General features: G+C 43.4%; 1 protein-coding gene across 4 annotated transcripts in view; it reads left to right on the top strand.

Annotated features, from left to right (window-relative positions):
* LOC122651836 (protein ENHANCED DISEASE RESISTANCE 2-like) overlaps positions 1-18,749 on the top strand; it is a 160,103-nt gene continuing 141,354 nt past the window's right edge. For all 4 annotated transcript variants that reach the window (XR_006331522.1, XM_043845386.1, XM_043845388.1 and 1 more), the window contains exons 1-3: positions 1-235; positions 5,153-5,227; positions 6,022-6,075. Coding sequence is in view for 3 of the 4 variants with exons in the window: in XM_043845386.1 (XP_043701321.1) it covers positions 11-235; positions 5,153-5,227; positions 6,022-6,075 (354 nt within the window). In the remaining variant the exon portion in view is untranslated. The remainder of the gene's footprint in view (positions 236-5,152; positions 5,228-6,021; positions 6,076-18,749) is intronic.

Here is an 18,749-nt window from a genome sequence, read left to right on the forward strand (position 1 = left end):
TGCAGCGTAAATGTCTTCGCCTTCGCCATCGTCTAAAATGGCAGCCAGCGAAGGTTCGGACAGAGAAGGTTCGGAGTTCGGTTCGGAAGACAAAGGGATGATCGAGTATTTCGGTTTGGTCTTTCATCTCGGCGTCAATTCCATCGGACATGAATTTTGTCACCTTCGTTTTTTGTTATTGAGAGGCCGACACGTTGAGATGTACAAGCGAGATCCTCATGAGAATCCTGGCATTGTAAGGTTTTCATCTTTTTTCTTTTTATTTGATTATTTCTCCATATATTTCTTCGTTTTGAATTAGTTATTCTATTTTTGATCTCGCTATTGAATTTTGAAATTCCAAGAAAAGAATCCGAGACTGTTGCATCAATCTTCTTTAGTCTCCCGCGCCCCCCCCTCCCTCCAAAAAAAAAAAAAGGGGAAAAAAAAAAGACAAAACAGAAAGTGAGTGTAGGTTCGATGATCTCCGGGTATGAAACAATTAGCATTTTTGATTCTCCAGAGCACGTAGCACATTAATATCTTCTTCGAAAGTACTCATATTGAACCCTAGTCCGAATTCGAATAAATAATTAACATGTGTTCATTTGGTGAAAACCTGGGATAGCCTGTTTTCAATTTTTGTTAATTGATACACTATTTACAAATATGAGATGAGTCCATCTTAAAGCATGATTCACGACTTAAAATTCCAATGGACGTCCAATATGAGATGTTTTATTCCTCTTGGTGGACATAAACCTTATCATATGTATGCCTGTCCTTTTCTATTGTTAGTAGGGTGACGAAGTTTCCTTAACAGAAATAATTATTTACGCGAGCTTATGTAATAAATGTGTAAGGATTTTAGAGCATGAGAGGAAGGGTTGGCCTTTGTGCTACCATGGATACCCTTAAGGGTAAGAAGTCCAATATCTAATCTGTGCTACTTTGAGTGTCAATTCCATGGTTGGTTTCTTAAAAAACTGGTACTTAGAAGAAAAAACATCTCTTTGGGTGAAGTATTTAATGCAGACCCAGTCCTAAAATTGGTTCTATTTTGATATCTATTGGATATTGCATTTTTTTCCGGGTGAATAATATATTCATTACCAAAAGGAATAAAAGCAACAAGGCGCACCCCCCAGGGGGCAGGGGAAAGAAAACAATAGTACATACTACATACAAGAGAGAACCCTTATGAGGGGAGGGGGGGGGGAGACAAGGGAAGAGGGGAGGCCCCAAGATACAATAATATGCCTGTTCCTTGGGGAGGGAATACAACTAGGAGAGGTCATAAGAACTTTACTGATTACATAAAAAAAGATGGAATCCCAAATCTGACGAAGAGGTCTTGAGTTGAAGTCCATCTTCTTATATTGCGCTCCATCCAAATCGAAGAAATGGATGCACCAAAAGCAAGTTTCCCAATTAAATCATAGATAGTATTTCCCGCAAAAGACATATCCACCCATATCCACTCTCTGTTGAATGGGAGAATTCTTCGTCCTTTTAGGCTAGCAATGGTCTAACACTCTTGCCCAAATTGAAGAGGAGGATGGGCATTCGAAGAAGAGGTGATTGACGTCTTCCATGGCATTTTGACAAAGGCAGCAAGTAGGATCAGCTGGATGTGCTGGTGGAGAAGAAAAGATTGTGTAGGAAGACAGTTGAAGAGAGCTCTCCACACACAAGAGCTGTGCCGGGGGTGTGGCCTTTAAACCAAACGATCTTTCTCCAAGGTGAAGTTGTCCCCCTTGATCTGATGAGGTCCCAGGCAGACTTAGCTTTAAATATCCCTGAAGAAGATGAGTCCAGCTGACTATATCTCCTGCTCCTGTCATACTTCTAGAGATGGAGGGGAGAGCATTCCAAATATCTGATAGGAGAGGGGAGGGAAGGGGGATCCAACCATTCTGGTCAATGATTTCTGAAACTAAAGAGTGTTTGTGAAGACCCAATCTGTGTATCTCTCTGTAGCCAATAATAGGAAGGAAGAGTCCCAACGGATGCCAGTGGTCTATCCAAACTTTAGTGGAAGCACCTTCAATCTTGCATAAAATAGCTTCAATGACTATAGGCCTGAGATATAGGATTTTTCTCCAATCCCAAGAGGCATCGGAGGTTGTGGGGACCTGACCGTATGGAGTCATTTCTAAGCAGCCTTGCATATATCCAATTGACACATATGCTTTTCCTCTTGATAGCAATTTTCCATATCAATTTGAGAATACCAGCTGAATTTACCTCTTTAATTCTTCGCAAACCAAGGCCTCCTTCCGATTTGGGGAGGCAAACTGATGCCCAACTCATTGGATGGAGGAAGCGAGACGGTTCTTTACCTTTCCAAAGGAATGAGCACATGAGATTTTCAATATCTTTTATGATTGATTGAGGTAGACTGAAGGTTCCAGACCAATAAATATAAGAAGATTGGAGAACCGATCTGATTAACTCAAGACAGCCAGCATATGAGAGGAGTTTACCTTTCCATAACTGCAGTTTCTTGCACATGAAATCCAAAATTGGAGTGCAATGATGGGCTGTCAGCCTGTCAGCCTAGCTGGAATAAGAGGCAGACCCAAATACTTAACTGGGAGATGGCCCAATGGGAATGAAGTCCTTGCTTGAAGGAGAACCTTTTTATCATCAGAGATACCAGCCAAAAAGAGTAGAGATCCAAAAATGCATGAAGTCCTTGCATTTTTATTATTTGGTTTTTTACATAATGGACTGAATTATAAAACCCAATAGTGGTGGTCTAAAGGATGTAAGTTGGCTTTAGTTTAGTCATTAGAGAGTCCTATTGTGATTAGTTGTGTGGGCCCAAGTGATCTAGAAGACTTAGGCTTCCACAATTCTAATTAGTATTTTAGAGTCTTGTTAGTTAAGTTAGTCTATCTAGCTAAGAGTCTCAGATTTAGGAGATTTCCCCCCCTAATAATTGTGCAATCAATCCCTTATCAATTAGAGTTGAATTAAAGAAATTTGATTTGAAGTGTGTGCCAAGTGAAGGCTCCTCTCTTTCACCCCCTAACAGATCGATCTCTTTTTTCTTTCTTGTATTGAACTGCTATCTTTCTCTCTTCCCGTATTCTTCCAAGTGTTACTGTTCAGGGTACTGACAGTCCCAAAACAGTAGCTTTCCCTATTTCTTAAAACCCTAACCCATCCTACCTTTTTCCCACCACCTTTCTATTGTAGTTCAGCACTTGGTTTTAAAACACTAGGCTGTCTTGCCTCAGTATTATTCTAATCATATCCACCTTCTCCATTTTATTAGTTTGCTTCATGCTAGTCTTCAAGGCTTACGCCAAAGTGGTTGAGAGAAGAAGAGAACATACAGAAATCAATATGATAAAGAAAATCTTATGAGTTTAGAAAATGGTCTCCAAGAAAAATTCAATGAAGGTCTAGGAAATATGAAATTAAAAGGAAAAATGTAACGTCATTGAGTAGTTTTTCCAGTGTCTCCTTAAGAAACAGCGGAATTTGTGGCATGTAGTCAATTGTTAGATATATGATATCACTCCCCTTGGTTAGGAATCTTGTAGTCCCCATCAAAACTGCATACCTTTCCACATGGAAAGTGATAAATCACATACTCCCTGCATTCCTTAAATTTATCAATTATGCAGTGGTAATGGTGAAAGAATGTGAAGACATGTTGAGAGAGGAACCTCTAAGCTCCAAATACCTCCTTATCCTTTTACATATAAGGGAAAGGTAATCTCAGAAAGTGTCTTTTTTTTTTTTTTTAAAACTCCAAATGGTTTTACCTACACTAAGGCTGTCATGGATGGGTACAAGGAGGATGAGTTACGAGGAGATGTTCCGGTAATAGATTCTCTGGATTATGTTTCATTTGATATGTAATCGGGACAAAGTACTCCGAGGCTTAGGACCTCATGGCACCTTCAGATAAAATTTTTTTATTCAACAGTTAATAAGTGTGGTGCCATTAAAGGGGGGGGGGGAAGTATATCCTTATGAAACCGTATGAAAATCAAAAGTTTCACAAAAATCAAGGCCTTCTGTTGGAATTTGTGCATGGAAGGTGGAGATGGTTCTTTTTTCCTCAGGTTTGCCTCATGTATGGGTAAGGAATCAATTAATCACTTTTTTCGGTGTTCCTTTATCATATTTTTGCTTTGACGTTCTGTCATCATGTTCTGATGTTCCTTAACATGGACTGGGTTACTCCCTGGGACATTGTTTTTGTTGTTTTGTTGAGGACATCAATCATCATGTGGGAAAATGAGCAAATTTTGTTTAACCTGCAGACTTTTAGGCTTATAGCCTCGTCTTGGTCTCTGTGAGGAAAGTGTGAGATAAGGATCTTTTCAGGACGATTGGGTGACAGTGAATGATTGAATTCTACTAGGCACAGAACAGGACACCTGAAACAATAAATTCTATGCTCATGATTGAAGCTCTTAGAATTTAAGCTTTATTTGTTTCCTGGTTAAAAAAAGAAAAAGAAAAAAAAAGAAGAGAGTAAAACAGCAAATTTCAAATGAAATCCTACTCTTTTATACTGATTTTATTGATAAATATCCTTTTTATTGCCTTTTATCTGGAAACAAAAAGAGCGGTTGCATAATTTTTTATGGGGTCGAAGAGCCTTAACATAAAAAACATAGCTGTATTTCCCCAAATAAGAAGCTATGTTGATCATGAATGTTTTACGATGAGCTATAATTATGTGTGCAAATTGGTTTACTTGGGTTCACAAGCTAGTGCAGTTTCTCACTCTAAGTCAAGTGATTTTGTTTGTTGTTGTATTGAATATGTCAATTGGCCCCTTAATATGGATGTTCGATTAGAAAGTTAATATTGTGTGGCAGCCTTTTAGCAGTCTGCAAAACCATTTTCTTTTCTTCTCATTCATTTTGATTTTTAAAATAATGCACATCATCTATCCGCTGTTCATCCTAAAAATTAGGGGATAAAAAGGTTTTCACATGCATCAGCTAATAAGGGGCAGAATGTCAACTTCTTCACAATGTCACAAATGTCACATGATTCTTAATTTGGATTCCTACAATGGATTTTGCTCTTCTTAATTATATGACAACATGTTTAGCTAGTTCTGGAGATCAATCTCTCCCCCTCTAATTTTTTTTTTTTGTATGCATTCATTGAGAATACCTTTTTCCCTCTCTTGTTTCAGAAACCAATCAGGAAGGGTGTCATTGGGCACACTCTTATGGTGGAGGAACTAGGACGTAAGAGGGTCAATCAGCAGGTAAGGCTTGGTTGGTAATCTACAACTTTTCTATCATAGTATGTACAAATAGTTCAACAACAACAACTTAGCCTTATCCCAATTAAATTGGGTTGGCTACATGGATCCTTACTCTCCAATCAGCTCTATTCAAAGCCATACATGATACAAGGCCTAAGCTAGGCATGTCTTTCCTCACTACTTCTCCTACAGTCATTTTAGGTCTACCCCTGGCTCTTTTAGCTCCTTCAATTGAATCAAGTCACTGCTTCGTACTGGAGCATCTAAAGGCCTTCATTGTACATGGCCATGCCACTTCAAACGACTTTCTCTTAGCTTATCATGTATCAGAGCTACTCCCAAATCGGCTCTAATTTGATCATTCTTTACTTTATCCTTTCTAGTTTTACCACACATCCATCTCAACATCCTCGTTTCAGGCTCTCAGCTACACTAAGTTTATCTATATGATGTTTCTTAACTACCTAACATTCTGCATTATACATCATAGCTCCTTCATGATGCATGTCCATCACATAACACTGAGGACGCACCTCTACACTTCATCCATCATATTTTAATTCTCTGACATCATCCTCTATTTCTCCTTCCTTATCTATGATTGAGCCCAGATACATAAAATAATCACTTTGCAGGATCTCCCTCTCATCAAATAGTTCACTTCTATTTATTCTTTTAAGTTCTGGTCCAATCCTTGAATACTATGATTTTCTTCTTCTACAATTTGCTCTTTCCAGCATTGATCACATCTTGTATGTCTTGAGATGCTAATGATAAACTGATTTTTTGTATAGGATGTTTATGTTCTAAGATTTTACAACCGGCTGGACGAGACAAAAAAAGGAGAAGTAAGTGACACATAGATACATCTGTTTGTCCTATTTATTTCTATATTACATTTTGCATTTGGTGTTGGAAATTGAAAGGTATAAAACTTTTTTTTTTTCCGCGGGGGGTGGAGTATGGTAAAAGAAATGGTATGTTGTAGGATCTTTTACTTTGATATGTTTTGAATGTTTGGGAAAATAAGTTTGAGAATCTGGTGGCAGAGTTTGCATTACATGCTAAATAATATGGCATCTAATACCACACTTGTTTAGTTTGTTGCAGTTTAGATGATTTCTAAGTTTATCACGAACTGGGGCATAAAGTTCTTTCTTAGGCTTTTAGCATGTCTACTGCAAATGCATGCAATCAATATTAATAAAACTATATGTTATTGATCCATTTGTGCACTTTTGTTATAGTTACCAAAAAGAGAAAGTGCCTCTTAAATCTTAATGAAGTAAATTCTTGCTTGCTAAATTCCTTGACTAGATTGTTTCACCAAGATTGCATGTGAAATTACAATAGTCAGCTTAGTGCTGGAGTACCCACTTCCTCCGTAGTGAGCATAAAAAAAGAAGGTGGGTGTGTCTGCATTTGAAAGCACATGGGGCCATCGAGAATCATCCTTATTGTCAGTTGGTAACAGAAGAATGGGAAAAGAAACATGTGATTGGGCCTTATGCAATTATAGCCCTTAAGTAGCTGAAAGTGTATTGTTTGATGAGCCTTGAATATGGTTTTCAGTTGTGAGTCTTTCATGAGAGAATGAGGTAATTGAGGGAGGCAAGGCTGAGGATGAGAAGCAGATCACTCATGAATCCCAATGTAGAAAATGAGTCTCCCACAACTTTGACAAGGATTGAAGAGCAGTATCAGAATCCAGATTACTCCCAAGTGATACCGATCCAGATTAGTATTGGATGTGACCATCCAAATGAAAGTCAAGCTTGTCCACAGGGAAAAGCCCAATATTGCAGTGGGTTTGTTGATCCACTATGTGTAACAGATTGGATCAATAATCTTAATAGGGTTATAATCTACTTTCATTTCATCTCAGGATGAAATGAACCACCCTCCCGGTTCCCCCCCTTCCCCTGCCTCCGGCAGCCCTCTCCACTGTCTTCCCCCCACCTTCCTCCCAGCTGCCATCATCTCCTCCTGTCCCTCCCTCTCCCTCGCTCTCTCTTGGTACCAAAACCTGGTCATCTCTCCTCTAGTCATCCTCGCCCCTCTCCTCTGCAGACCCATCCCTATCCTACTTCCCCCCTGCTGTAGAAAATGGCCTCCCTGTTGCCCATTGCCCTGATTCTCTCCTATCCCCTGAGCTTCAAAAGTGGAACTCCTGCCTGGTAGGACACTTCCTTGGACCTAGACCCCCTTTCAACCTTGTCAAAGCCTCCCTGTCAAAGCAATGGAGACCTGCTGGATCATTTGAAATTTTCCTCCTTGACACTAGTGTTTTCGTCTTCCGCTTCTTCTCCGATGAGATTAAAGCTAGTGTTCTGGAGGGTGCTCCCTGGATGGTGGGCTCCCAGCCTATCTTCCTCCGGCAATGGACCCCCCATCTCCTGCTCCACAAGATCGAATTTAGCACTGTTCCCCTATGGATCACCCTCCCTGGCCTCCCCCTCCATTATTGGTCACGCGAATGTCTCAGCCGCCTTGGCTCTGTTGTTGGTTTCCCCCTGCACACTGATGCTCGCACTCTCAAGATGGACCGTCTCTCTTACGCTTGTATTTGTGTTGACGTTTCTGCTGAGATTGCTCCTCCCTCGTTCATCACGGTTGTTGAAGACGATGGGTTCAGCTTTGCTCAGCCTATCAAATTCGATTGGTTGTCCCCTCGATGCGACCACTGTAAGACCTTTGGGCACTCAACAAAAAACTGTGCCGCTGCTTCTCTTTCCCTTGTTGCTTTGCCGGGTGATTTACCATCCTCTTCTTCGGTCCTCTCCCCCGCTTTGGAAAACACTGCTGCTTCAGTTCAACCTGTCCCTGTGCAAGCCCTACCTTCTGAAGTGGAAGATCTATCTCCCGTCGCCGCTGCAACTCCTCTTCCTGTTCTCTCGCCGGCTTCGCCTCGTATTGGAAGATCGATCTCTCGTCGCCGCCGTAACAAGCGCCTCCTGCAACGCCGTGTGCAGCCTTCTCCGAAGGAACCTCCAATACCTGCAACCCCTGCTCCCTCTGATGGCCTGACCACTGAGCCTGGACTGGACGCCTCCCTTGAAAGCTGCTCGAAAGCCACTGTAGATGATGTTCTGCTGCCTGCGACCCTCGATCAATCACTGTTGTCGCCTCCCCTGTCTCTCTCAGACGATTTGCCTGCGCTTGACATCCACATCGAGGCTTCCTCCCTTCCAGATTTGGGCGATTGCGCTCTTGCTATGGTCTCTGCGAGTTCCCAGCAAAGGACCCTTAGCCATGTTCGTGATAGTTCCTTGGTCCAAGACAACCACGCTATCGTAAGGTATAACCCCCCCCTCTTTGTCGTTTTTCAAACCCCCCCATGGTCTCTCCCTAGTGACTAAATTACCCCCCTTTTACCTACCCCTGCTCCCTCCACGTGGCTTCCAACATGTGACCCCTTTTCCCTCCCTTTTTCCCTTACTAAACACTTCCCCTTTTCTGGCCCATCTTCACGGCCCATCCCCCCTCCTCTTTTTTAACCTCCCAGCCCACCTGCTTGGCCCAACCACCTTCTCCTATTGGCCCTTCTTTTCGGCCCATCCCCCCCTCTCCAAATCAGTCGCAGCCCCCTCCCTTGACCCATCCAAACCCCCCCTCCCACCTCCCAGCCCAGCCTCTTGGCCCAACCGAGCACCATTTCTCACCCCAAATCCTTTTTCACTTACAACCTCCCTATCATCCAACCACCAACCCATCTCTACCAAAAATCTTACCCCAACCCTCTACTAATCACCTTCTCCTCCCTCCCAACTCTTTCCCGGTCCACTTCGGTACCTCTCATTCCCTCTTTCGACCCCCCCTTGTCTCCCCCCTGTCCCCCTCCCCCACCCTTCTAGCCTTATCTGCTAAATTCCACCCTTTCCTTCCTGGGGTGGCCTTACCCCTCCCCCCTCGTCGGCCTTTGGTTCGCAGCCCGGCGGTGGCCTATGGCCGCAGGCGCCATAAGAGCACCCCTCCTAGAATTTTGCTCTCCCGTTTGCCTTAGTCCTTATGCTATCTGGTTTTATTTGGAATGTCCGTGGCCTTAATTCCTTGGCCAAGCATCTCGAGCTTCGTTCCTTCATCAAATCCTCTAACTCCTTTTGCGGCCTTCTCGAGACACGTGTTCTCCAGGAAAACGCCCCCCGTATCGCTGCCTCCATTGCCCCCTCCTGGTCTTTCCTTTCTAATTACACCCATTCTACTTCTGGTCGGATCTGGATTCTCTGAGACCCTTCCAAACTCCACATCTCCCTTTCCCACTCCTCCTCCCAATTCGTCCATCTTTGCCTTGTCTTTCACAACTCTCCGTCTCCTCTCTTCATCATTGTGGTTTATGCTTTCAACCAGGCCTTTGACCGTCTGACCCTTTGGTCCGATCTCTCCCTCCTTAGGCCGGGGTTGGACTCCCTTCCTTGGGGCATTGGCGGGGACTTCAATGTTGTCTGTTCACAGCTTGAGAAGCTAGGTGGTAGGCCCATCGACCTTTCGGCGGTCGACCCTTTCAATGATTGCATTGAAGACCTTGGCTTAGATGATCTCCGGTGGTTTGGTTCCCCTCTCACCTGGCACAACCGTCGCGTTGGCTCTGACCGCATTGCTTGCAAGCTTGACCGTTTTCTCGTAAATGAATCCTGGTTATCCTCTCTCCCCCATTCCCATGCCTCCTTTCTTCTTCAAGGTCTCTCCGACCACTGCCCCTGCCTCATCTCTCTCAAGCCTTATTCCTCGTTTGGCCCCAAGCCTTTCAAGTTCTTCGACATGTGGACGTCCCACCCCCTTTTACCTTCCCACCATAGAAAAAGCTTGGCGTCTTTCAGTCTCTTCCCCCTCTCTCCCTCTGGTTGCCCTGGCTCGTAAGCTCCGCAACACCAAATCTGCTCTTCGAAGATGGAATCTCTCCTCCTTTGGCAACATCCCTTCCTGACTCTCTTCTTGTCGGTCTGACCTCTCCTTCTTTCAATTCAAGCTCTAGTCTGAGCCTCTCAAAATGGTCTTTGCCGCTAAGGAGAAGTGTCTCTCCGCTGAGCTTTCCTCATTCTCCCTCTTTGAGGAAAGCTTTCTCCGCCAAAAATCTCGTTCCAAGTTGCTGGAGCTTGGTGATTCGAATTCCGCCTATTTCCACCGCTCCCTTAAAGCTAGGCAGAAGTCGAATTCCATCACCCTCCTGGTCGCTTCTGATGGGACCTCTCTCTCCTCCTCCCCCACCATCAAAGAGGCGGCTTCCTCCTTCTCTTCCCTTTTTAATCCTTCCCTTCCCCCCCTCCCCTATCCCCCCTCTCTCATCGACAAGTTCATTCCCCCCTCCCTTGCTACCTTCCTCGTTGCCACCCCCTCTGATGACGAAATCTCCCAAGCAATCCTCTCCCACAAGTCCAACAAGGCTCTGGGCCCGGATGGGTTCAGTATGGGCTTCTTTCTCAGCAACTGGGACTCCTTCAAAGGGGAGATCTTTAAAGCCATTCGCAGTTTCTTTTACAAACCTGGCCAGTTAGCCCAGATCAATCAAACTTTTATCTGCCTCATCCCTAAAATGGAAGGGGCTTCTTCTCTGACTGACTTTCGGCCCATCTCCCTCTGCAACCTCATCTACAAGTTCATTGCCAAGATCCTTGCCAATCGGATCAAGAAGGTCATTCCCTCCCTTGTGAGTCCTAACCAGTCGGCCTTCATCTCCGGTAGAAGCATTGTGGACAACATCATCCTTTGCTCTGAGATTGTCAGAGGCTTTGACCGCAAATCGCATTCTCCAGCGGCCCTCTTGAAAATCGATCTTCACAAAGCTTTTGACTCTACCCGTTGGGATTTTCTTTGTGATGTTCTTTCCCTCATAGGATTCCCCCTATCTTCATTCGCTGGATTTATACCTGTATCTCCTCCCCCTCCTTCTCTGTCTTGGTTAATGGCTCTCCCGCCTGTTTTTTCCGTTCTAAAGTTGGTATCCGTCAAGGCTGCGCTCTCTCCCCTTTCCTCTTCTCCCTTGCTTTGGAAGTCCTCTCCAGGAGCCTTCAAACCAAAATTGATCTCCATCTCATTTCCCCTCTTCCTAAATGCAAGCACATCAGCCTCTCCCATCTTGCCTTTGCCGATGATCTGATGATCTTCTCTAAGGCGTTCCACGCCTCCATCTTGGCCATCATGGACTCTCTCCATCTCTTTGAATCTCTCTCTGGCCTTAGGGTCAACCTCCTAAAATCCAAAATCTTCCTTTCTGGAATCTCTGACTCCAATCAAGAGGGCCCTCCGCCTCTTAACTGGCTTCTCCATTGGTTCTCTTCCTGTCATCTACCTTGGCCTTCCTCTGATTCCAGCCAGGCTCTCGAGCCACCATTGCACCCCTATGCTCAACAACATTCGTAAGCGCCTCCAGCTTTGGAAAGGCAAGCTTCTCTCCTATGCGGGCAGATTTGAATGCATCCTCTCGGTCCTCCAAGCTACGTACATCTACTGGACTGGCATTTTCTACATTCCCAATTCCACCATCAAGGCCATTGAGCGCATCCTCTGCGCCTTCCTTTGGAAGGGTAGCGATACCCCTAAATTTCTCTACCCTGTCAGCTGGAATTCTATTTGCCTCCCTAAGTCTGAAGGTGGACTGGGCCTCCGCTATATCCGCGACTCTAATACTGCGGGTATCCTCAAGCTCATTTGGAGAATCTCTTCTCGCCAAGACTCTATCTGGGTCTCTTGGGTCCACTCTCATCTCCTTAAATCTGACTCCATCTGGACTGTCCCCATCCATGCCGACTCCTCTTGGATTTGGCGTAAGATCCTCTCCCTCCGCCCTTTGGCCCTCCGTATCTCCTCTTCCATTGCTGATGGCAATTCCACTTCTCTTTGGCTTGATCCTTGGCATCCCGCTGGTATCCTCTATAATCTCCTTGGCCCCAGGGCCATCTTTTACTCTGGCCTCCCAAAGGCTGCCACCGTCTCCTCCCTCATATCCTCTGGATCTTGGACTCCTCGCCCTTCTCTCAACCCATACATCATCTCTCTGATCTGGGCTAACCTTCCTCCCTTGCCTCATTTGCCCTCCCACCGCGCGGATAAGGTTATCTGGCTCCCCTCCCCCAATGGCATATTCTCCTCCTCTTCTGCCTGGAATCTCTCTAGGGACCCTTGCCCCTCTGTCCCCTGGCATAACCTTGTTTGGTTCAAAGGCCACATTCCTCGCCATAGCCTAACTGTTTGGAGAGCCCTCAGACTTTGCCTGCCCACCCAAGCCTTCCTTATCCACCGCACCATCCCTGCAGCCCCCTTTTGCAACCTTTGTTGGATAGGCCGTGAAGATATTCCTCATCTCTTCTTTGACTGTCCCTTGTCTTCCACCATCTGGAAAAAGGCTTTAGCCTCCATTTGGCCGCGCAATAGAAGGATCAGGAGTTTTGATCGAGAATGGCTATGGTTGCTCAGTTCTTTTCCTGGGAACTCCATCTGCGACACCATAGGGAAGCTTGTCTTCAGCGCCACTATCCACCATCTCTGGATGGAGAGGAACCTCAGGAGATGGACTTCCAACTCTAGATCTTTTGATGTGATTTGGAAAGCCATCTCCTTCGATGTGTCCTCTAAGCTCAGCTGCATCTGCCAGAGGCTCTCCACAGACAACCCTAGGAACTAGCATATTTTGATTTTCTGGGGCCTTGATCTTGCCCTCTTGCGGTCTGCCCCCTCTGCGTAGGCTGGCTGACCGCTCCCCCTGTGCAGGCTGGTTGTCGACCTTGTAGGTTTTTTTTTGTTTTTTTTGTTTTCCTCTCCCCCCTCTTGTATATTGTTTCTTTGGTTCCCTCTTCCCTGCCCCCCTCTGGGGTTCGGTAATATATTTATTTACCAAAAAAAAATAGATTGGATCGGTGGTTGGTTCCATACGATATTGATCCAGATCCAAATGGTAATCCTTGAAACCATGCCAAGGAGGACAATGCTCCAGATTATAAGGAAGAAGAGCAGGGATTTAGTTCACGGCATCAGTGCCGGTATCGGTCACTGCTGATACCGGTATCGATACTGATACGGATCAGCCGTATAGGACTGTATTGGATGATTTTCCCCCCCAAGATTCCGATACTTCTTTGGATAAAACTATTTTTCCCTCCATATTTATGCCCTCCATATTTATGTACCACTGATCCGATATCAGCCAATTCCAATTCCTAAATCCATGAAGAAAAGGATCATGTGACACCATAAATGGTTCTGAACATCATATGTAATAGATAAGAAATGAAGTGGCTCATTCTCAGTTTCTGTGAAAGACTTGTGGATGGTGTTGTTGACGGTTCATATTGCAGAAATTCGGGTGAAGACTAATCGTAGTTGTCAAGGCGGCAAGGTGACCCAAGGTGGTGGAGGGTTGTTTAAGCGTTTAGGCAACAAGGCGCCCAAGGCGCCCAAGTGTTATTTTTTATTTCCCCTCTTTTCTAAGATTATTTAGTATGCTACAATGTGTATCTTAAATCATCAAAAATCAACATTAAGCCACATCAAGTCATCAAAAATCAACATTAAGTCACACCAATTCATAAAAAATCAATATTTAGTCACATCAAGTCATCAAAAATCAACATAGAAATTGAAGACAATAGAACTGAAGAAGCAAGCTATTGGAAGTTTGAAACAATCAAAACATACATTTGGTTTATATGTTCTTGGAATTGGTCATTTTCAGGCATACCCATTCTCACATTTGATTTATACTGTTCTTAGAAAATATGATCTTATCAATTAGTAATTAACCTGCTCTCGATTTATAGAAATGTTTTTGTTCTCTAAGAAATTTGATGGATAAAATGATTTTATTTTTACATGAGACTTTTTGTATTAGGTAGAGCACAAAACCAGTTTTCCAACAAATCCAAGATTGCTTAAATCTGATTTATATTGAAGGAGTTATGTTCCGGTCAAATCTTATTTGGTGTGCGCGAATGCTGTCAAAATCGTTCTGAATGAAAATATATTTTAAATATCAAAACAAAAAAATATTTGACCGCACTTTTGGGTTTTAGCAGTGTTTTATCATATTAAGATTTATGGATTTTTAGATTTGAGAAAACAGCATTAGAAAGCTTTTGTTCTTGAATTGGGGGGGATTACTTTTTATCCTTTTGGAATTTGATTTTTTTAACTATTTTTATTGGATTCAAGTAGGGGATTTTTGCTTATTTATGAATAATATCTCAAGTAAAGAAAAAACATCATTTACTTAAATGATATTTGGCATATATTTATGCCAGATTCTGGTTCGATATGAATTAAATAGTGCAAGGCGCCCTACAATAAGGTGGCAGCCGCCTAGGCATCTAGAAATCCGCCTGGATGCCTAGGCGACACCTTGACAACTATGAGACCAATGCTATACAAGTCTGGGTGGAAGCACTTGCAGGGATAGTGATCCTTGACATGGTTTCTCCCTTTGGATCATCTCAATGGGTGAAGAATGAACTGATGCCTGACAGATCATATGCATCTTGTGCAAGTGTGATGTTGCCACTTCACTGTGCTTTGTGGTTGGAACCATACCGTGGCTCTTTATGTCACATTTTGAGACAGGAGCCTTCAGATGCTTTTGTGAATTGCTTAATTGACTGTTTTAAACTGTTCCTGTCCAGCTTATTTCACCTACCTGTTTCATGTTTGGGTGACAAGTTGATTAGGTACTTTGACTTGTGTGAAATTGATGCAAAGGGAAATGGAACCAATCGTCGAACTCTTCCAATAATGACAAAAGGTGGGATGTATGTGCTCTTCAAGGCTTGGAAAATCAAAACTCTTCAAGGTTTATTGAAGTCAATATCAATAAATCTCTACCTCTATTATTTCACCCATAACATATTCATAGAATAAAGCCCTAAGATTTCAACCTCTGCCTCCTAAAATCCTATGACTGAGATTGAATTACAAGAAACGAAAGAAACTATAACAGAAAACAAGAAATATAGTACCTAAAATGCGGGAAAAGGTTCTCTGAGCCGCCGGGGCAGGTTACGCTAACACCACTGTGTCTATCTCTCTCCTCTTCACATGAATGACTTTGCTGCCCTGCTATATACTATATCGTTATGTCGAATCTCATTGGTGCACTCCCTTATTGATGCAAGAGCAGTTTTTTGGTCCGGGCCGAAACTTTTTGAGAGTTTCAACCAAGAACCAGGCTCGAATTGGGATTTGGGATTAGTAGGACATTAGTAGTTTATTTATTTTACTTATTTAGATTTATCTTTTAATCTTTTACTTAGGCTAGAGTACCATTCCATTTTTAGTTTTATAGCTTGATTCCACTATAGATTTAGATTGGGTTAGATAATTAGGAGATAAGAGTTAGATTTTACTTCTATTTTAGTTTTACACTACAATTAGGAAACTTTCAATTTCGTTTTTATAAATATGCTTGTTACTCAATTCATTGGGTAGATTTAGTGATGGAATAATATCGGTTTTGTTTGAGTGCCTGTGTGGCCTGTGCATGTGCAAACTTCCTCCCCTTTCTTCCTTGCGATTATTTCTCTCTCTTCTCTATCTTTCCTCTCTTCTCTTCCCTTGCAAGATTCTTCCTCTTTCTTCTTCTTCTTCTCTTCTCCTTCTTTATTCCTTGCTAAACTTCTACTAAGTGTTTCTGGTATTCTGCCCTACGTTACCAGCAGTACTCTTTGGCTGATTATTGATATTCCCTCTCTCTCAGTTTTTGGTTATAGACTCCCTTTCTTTGGACGGCTCAACCTTCCAAATCCCACACTCAAAGCCTGTCCCGGTTTTGAAAATCAGATCTGGTATGGTGTCGGAGATCCATACTTCGACCCAACGGAGGGAATCCACCTTGTTGATAGCAGCAAAGAAGAAGAGGATGACTCGAGTGATGAGGCCCTTGATGAACATTCAGATGAGGAGGCATCCAGCGAAAGTCTGAACGGGGAAGTAATGGATGAGGACGCAGGTGATGAGCTACCTAGTGAAGCATCAGAAATGGAGATAGAACCTCCTGTCAATAAATATGAAGAAATCTGTGGACCAGGAGCTTGGTCTCTTTCATTCAAGGTGAAAAGAATCCTCCGAATGGTGGGTAAGATCCATCAAATGCTTTTTGAAGTAGCTCCTACAGATGCAAGGTATCAGAAAGCATTGTGGCGACACCATCCGGCAATTGATAAATGGCCATTGCCTCGGATCATGATAGAATTAGAGGACTCAGTCACATTGATGTTTGCTTTGGCAAAAGATTTATGCGGGAGCCATCCGGCATCCCCAGAACTAGGGAGTAGAGAATACCATGAGTGCATGTAAGCACACGACTAGTGGTTCCACCTCAACAACATCAGCATGGATGAACAAATGAAAGATCCCAAGGAAAACATTCATCCGGTAATCTCCACTGATGATGAGACGTCAAAAGATGCTCGAGAGGAAGAACATTTTGGATCTTTATCTGAAGCAATGAGGTTCCAAAAATTAGCCAGTGAGACCTTCGAAATGATCCAGCAAATGTTGCCAATAGGTCCACGAAATCCGGAGTACAACCAACTTATCAGGAACCTCTATGGAAAGCAAGAAGCCTTATCCAAGATCCTGCAGAAGGCCCAAAAAACAATCGTTGCCTTAAAAGTAGAATGCGAAGTCACTAATCCAAGAAGGAGTCACGTGGTAGGAGCCCTCGTGATAACTGAAAGTGACTTAGAAGATGAAGAGCTATGCCCAGTAGAGCTCATCATAAATGGAAAGGAGCCTGAGGTTTCGAAGACCCGAAGTGGAAAGAACTTCAACGATAAGGGATTGATTGTAGAAAAGTCCTATGCACCCGCTCTACCCCAGAACCAAGTCAAGTACGAACCAGAAAATTAGGTGTTGAATTAGCTGAAGAAAGTACATGCTAACATCTCCATCTAGGGGTTACTGATGGCCTCCCCGTTACATTGGGAAGCAGTTCTGAAAGAACTCAACAAGGTTCAGGTACCAATAGAAATTGGTTCGGAAGAGCTCTCACACATTGTAGGAGCAACCTATGCAACACAATCTCTTTCTCCGAAGATGATCTACCACCTGGAGGGAAGGACCATAATTGGGCCCTGCACATTACAATAGAGTGCAATGGGAATCGAGTCCCCCAAGTTCCGATTGACAATGGGCCAGCCCTCAATGTCATACCTCTCAAAGCTGGGAGTTGCATAGGGTTGGATCTTACCCAAATGAAGCCTTCTACTCAGACGATCTGAGCATATGACAATACAAGAAGGAAAATTCTGGGGGTTTTGACTACCATCATCTGAGTTGGACCCGCTCAATTCACTGTGGATTGCCAAGTGATCAGTCTAGAATCCCTTGTTGGTTCCTTCCTAATCCGAGCCATGGAAAATATCCCATATTGTTCATCATCTTCAGAACTATTCCGCTGTTAAGAATAGTTGTATCAGGGGTATATATATACATAACCCCTCTTTATGTATTCTTTATGTCATTTGTATAAGGCTAAGGGCCTGAGTGTAATTATATATTCTTTTCAATATAAGAATGTTAGTCTCTTGTTTGGAGACATAACACACCAAAACCAAAACCGTGGCTGCTCTCTTTTGCTTTCTTCTCTTCTCCTTCTTCCACTCTAAAAGCTAACATGGTATCAGAGCATTGATCCTGCTGTTTCCAAGTGTTCGAAGGAAGTTTGGAGAGTGAAGAAGGAAGAAGGTTTTCTTTCACTTGGTTGCTGCTGCTGTTCGAAGGTCTGGTTAGGTTATCATCTACAACTTGTTCTCTCTTGTTTGGAATCCAAATGGAGTGCTTCTTAGTGCTTTAGTTTTGTTTGGGGGTCCTCTTTGATCTCCTTGGCTCCTCTTAAGCCTTCTGCAAGCATCCATTCATCCACAAGAGATCTCGGTTTGGCTGTTCTGCCCAGAATTTCTGCCAGCTAGAGGCTAGATTGGCACCTGCTCTTCAATAGAGCCTTGTTTGGCCATTGTTTATGGTTCATTTGCATCATTTTTTGGTAAGGAACATTACTCATCTTTACTCCGCTGCTGTTTGAGTATTTTCTGAAGATCTACAAGTGTTTCTAGCCTTTTTGGCTATTGTTTGCCCTGTTTTGTGCCCTCTTGTTTTGAGAGAAATCTGTTTGCTTGAAGCTGCTGCTGGTTACATCTTCTAAGTGGTTGATTTAAGATCAAATATGGGTGAGAAAAATGTTGAAACACCCTTGCCCCCTGTGGAAACAGCTCCATCTCTCCCTTCTTCCTTTGAGAGCCCCAATATCCAACTTCCTATTGCCAAGCTTGAGAACCACAACTATTTGGATTGGTCTCGATTCATGAAATTAATTCTTCAGTGTAGGGGGAAGATGGGATACATCAATGGCAGCATCAAGGCTCCCCTCCCTACCGAGCAAGGGTACCCCAAATGGGATACTGAGAATTCTCTTGTGATGGCCTGACTTCTTTTCTCAATGAAGCCTGAGATTGGAAGAAGATTTATGGGCAAGGAGACTACCAAAGACATTTGGGACAGTGTGGCCCGTATTTTTGATCGTGTTGAGGACTCTACAAAGGTG

This window comes from Telopea speciosissima, chromosome 2 (genome assembly GCF_018873765.1).
Source record: "Telopea speciosissima isolate NSW1024214 ecotype Mountain lineage chromosome 2, Tspe_v1, whole genome shotgun sequence".
In the NCBI taxonomy this organism is placed as follows: Eukaryota; Viridiplantae; Streptophyta; class Magnoliopsida; order Proteales; family Proteaceae; genus Telopea; species Telopea speciosissima.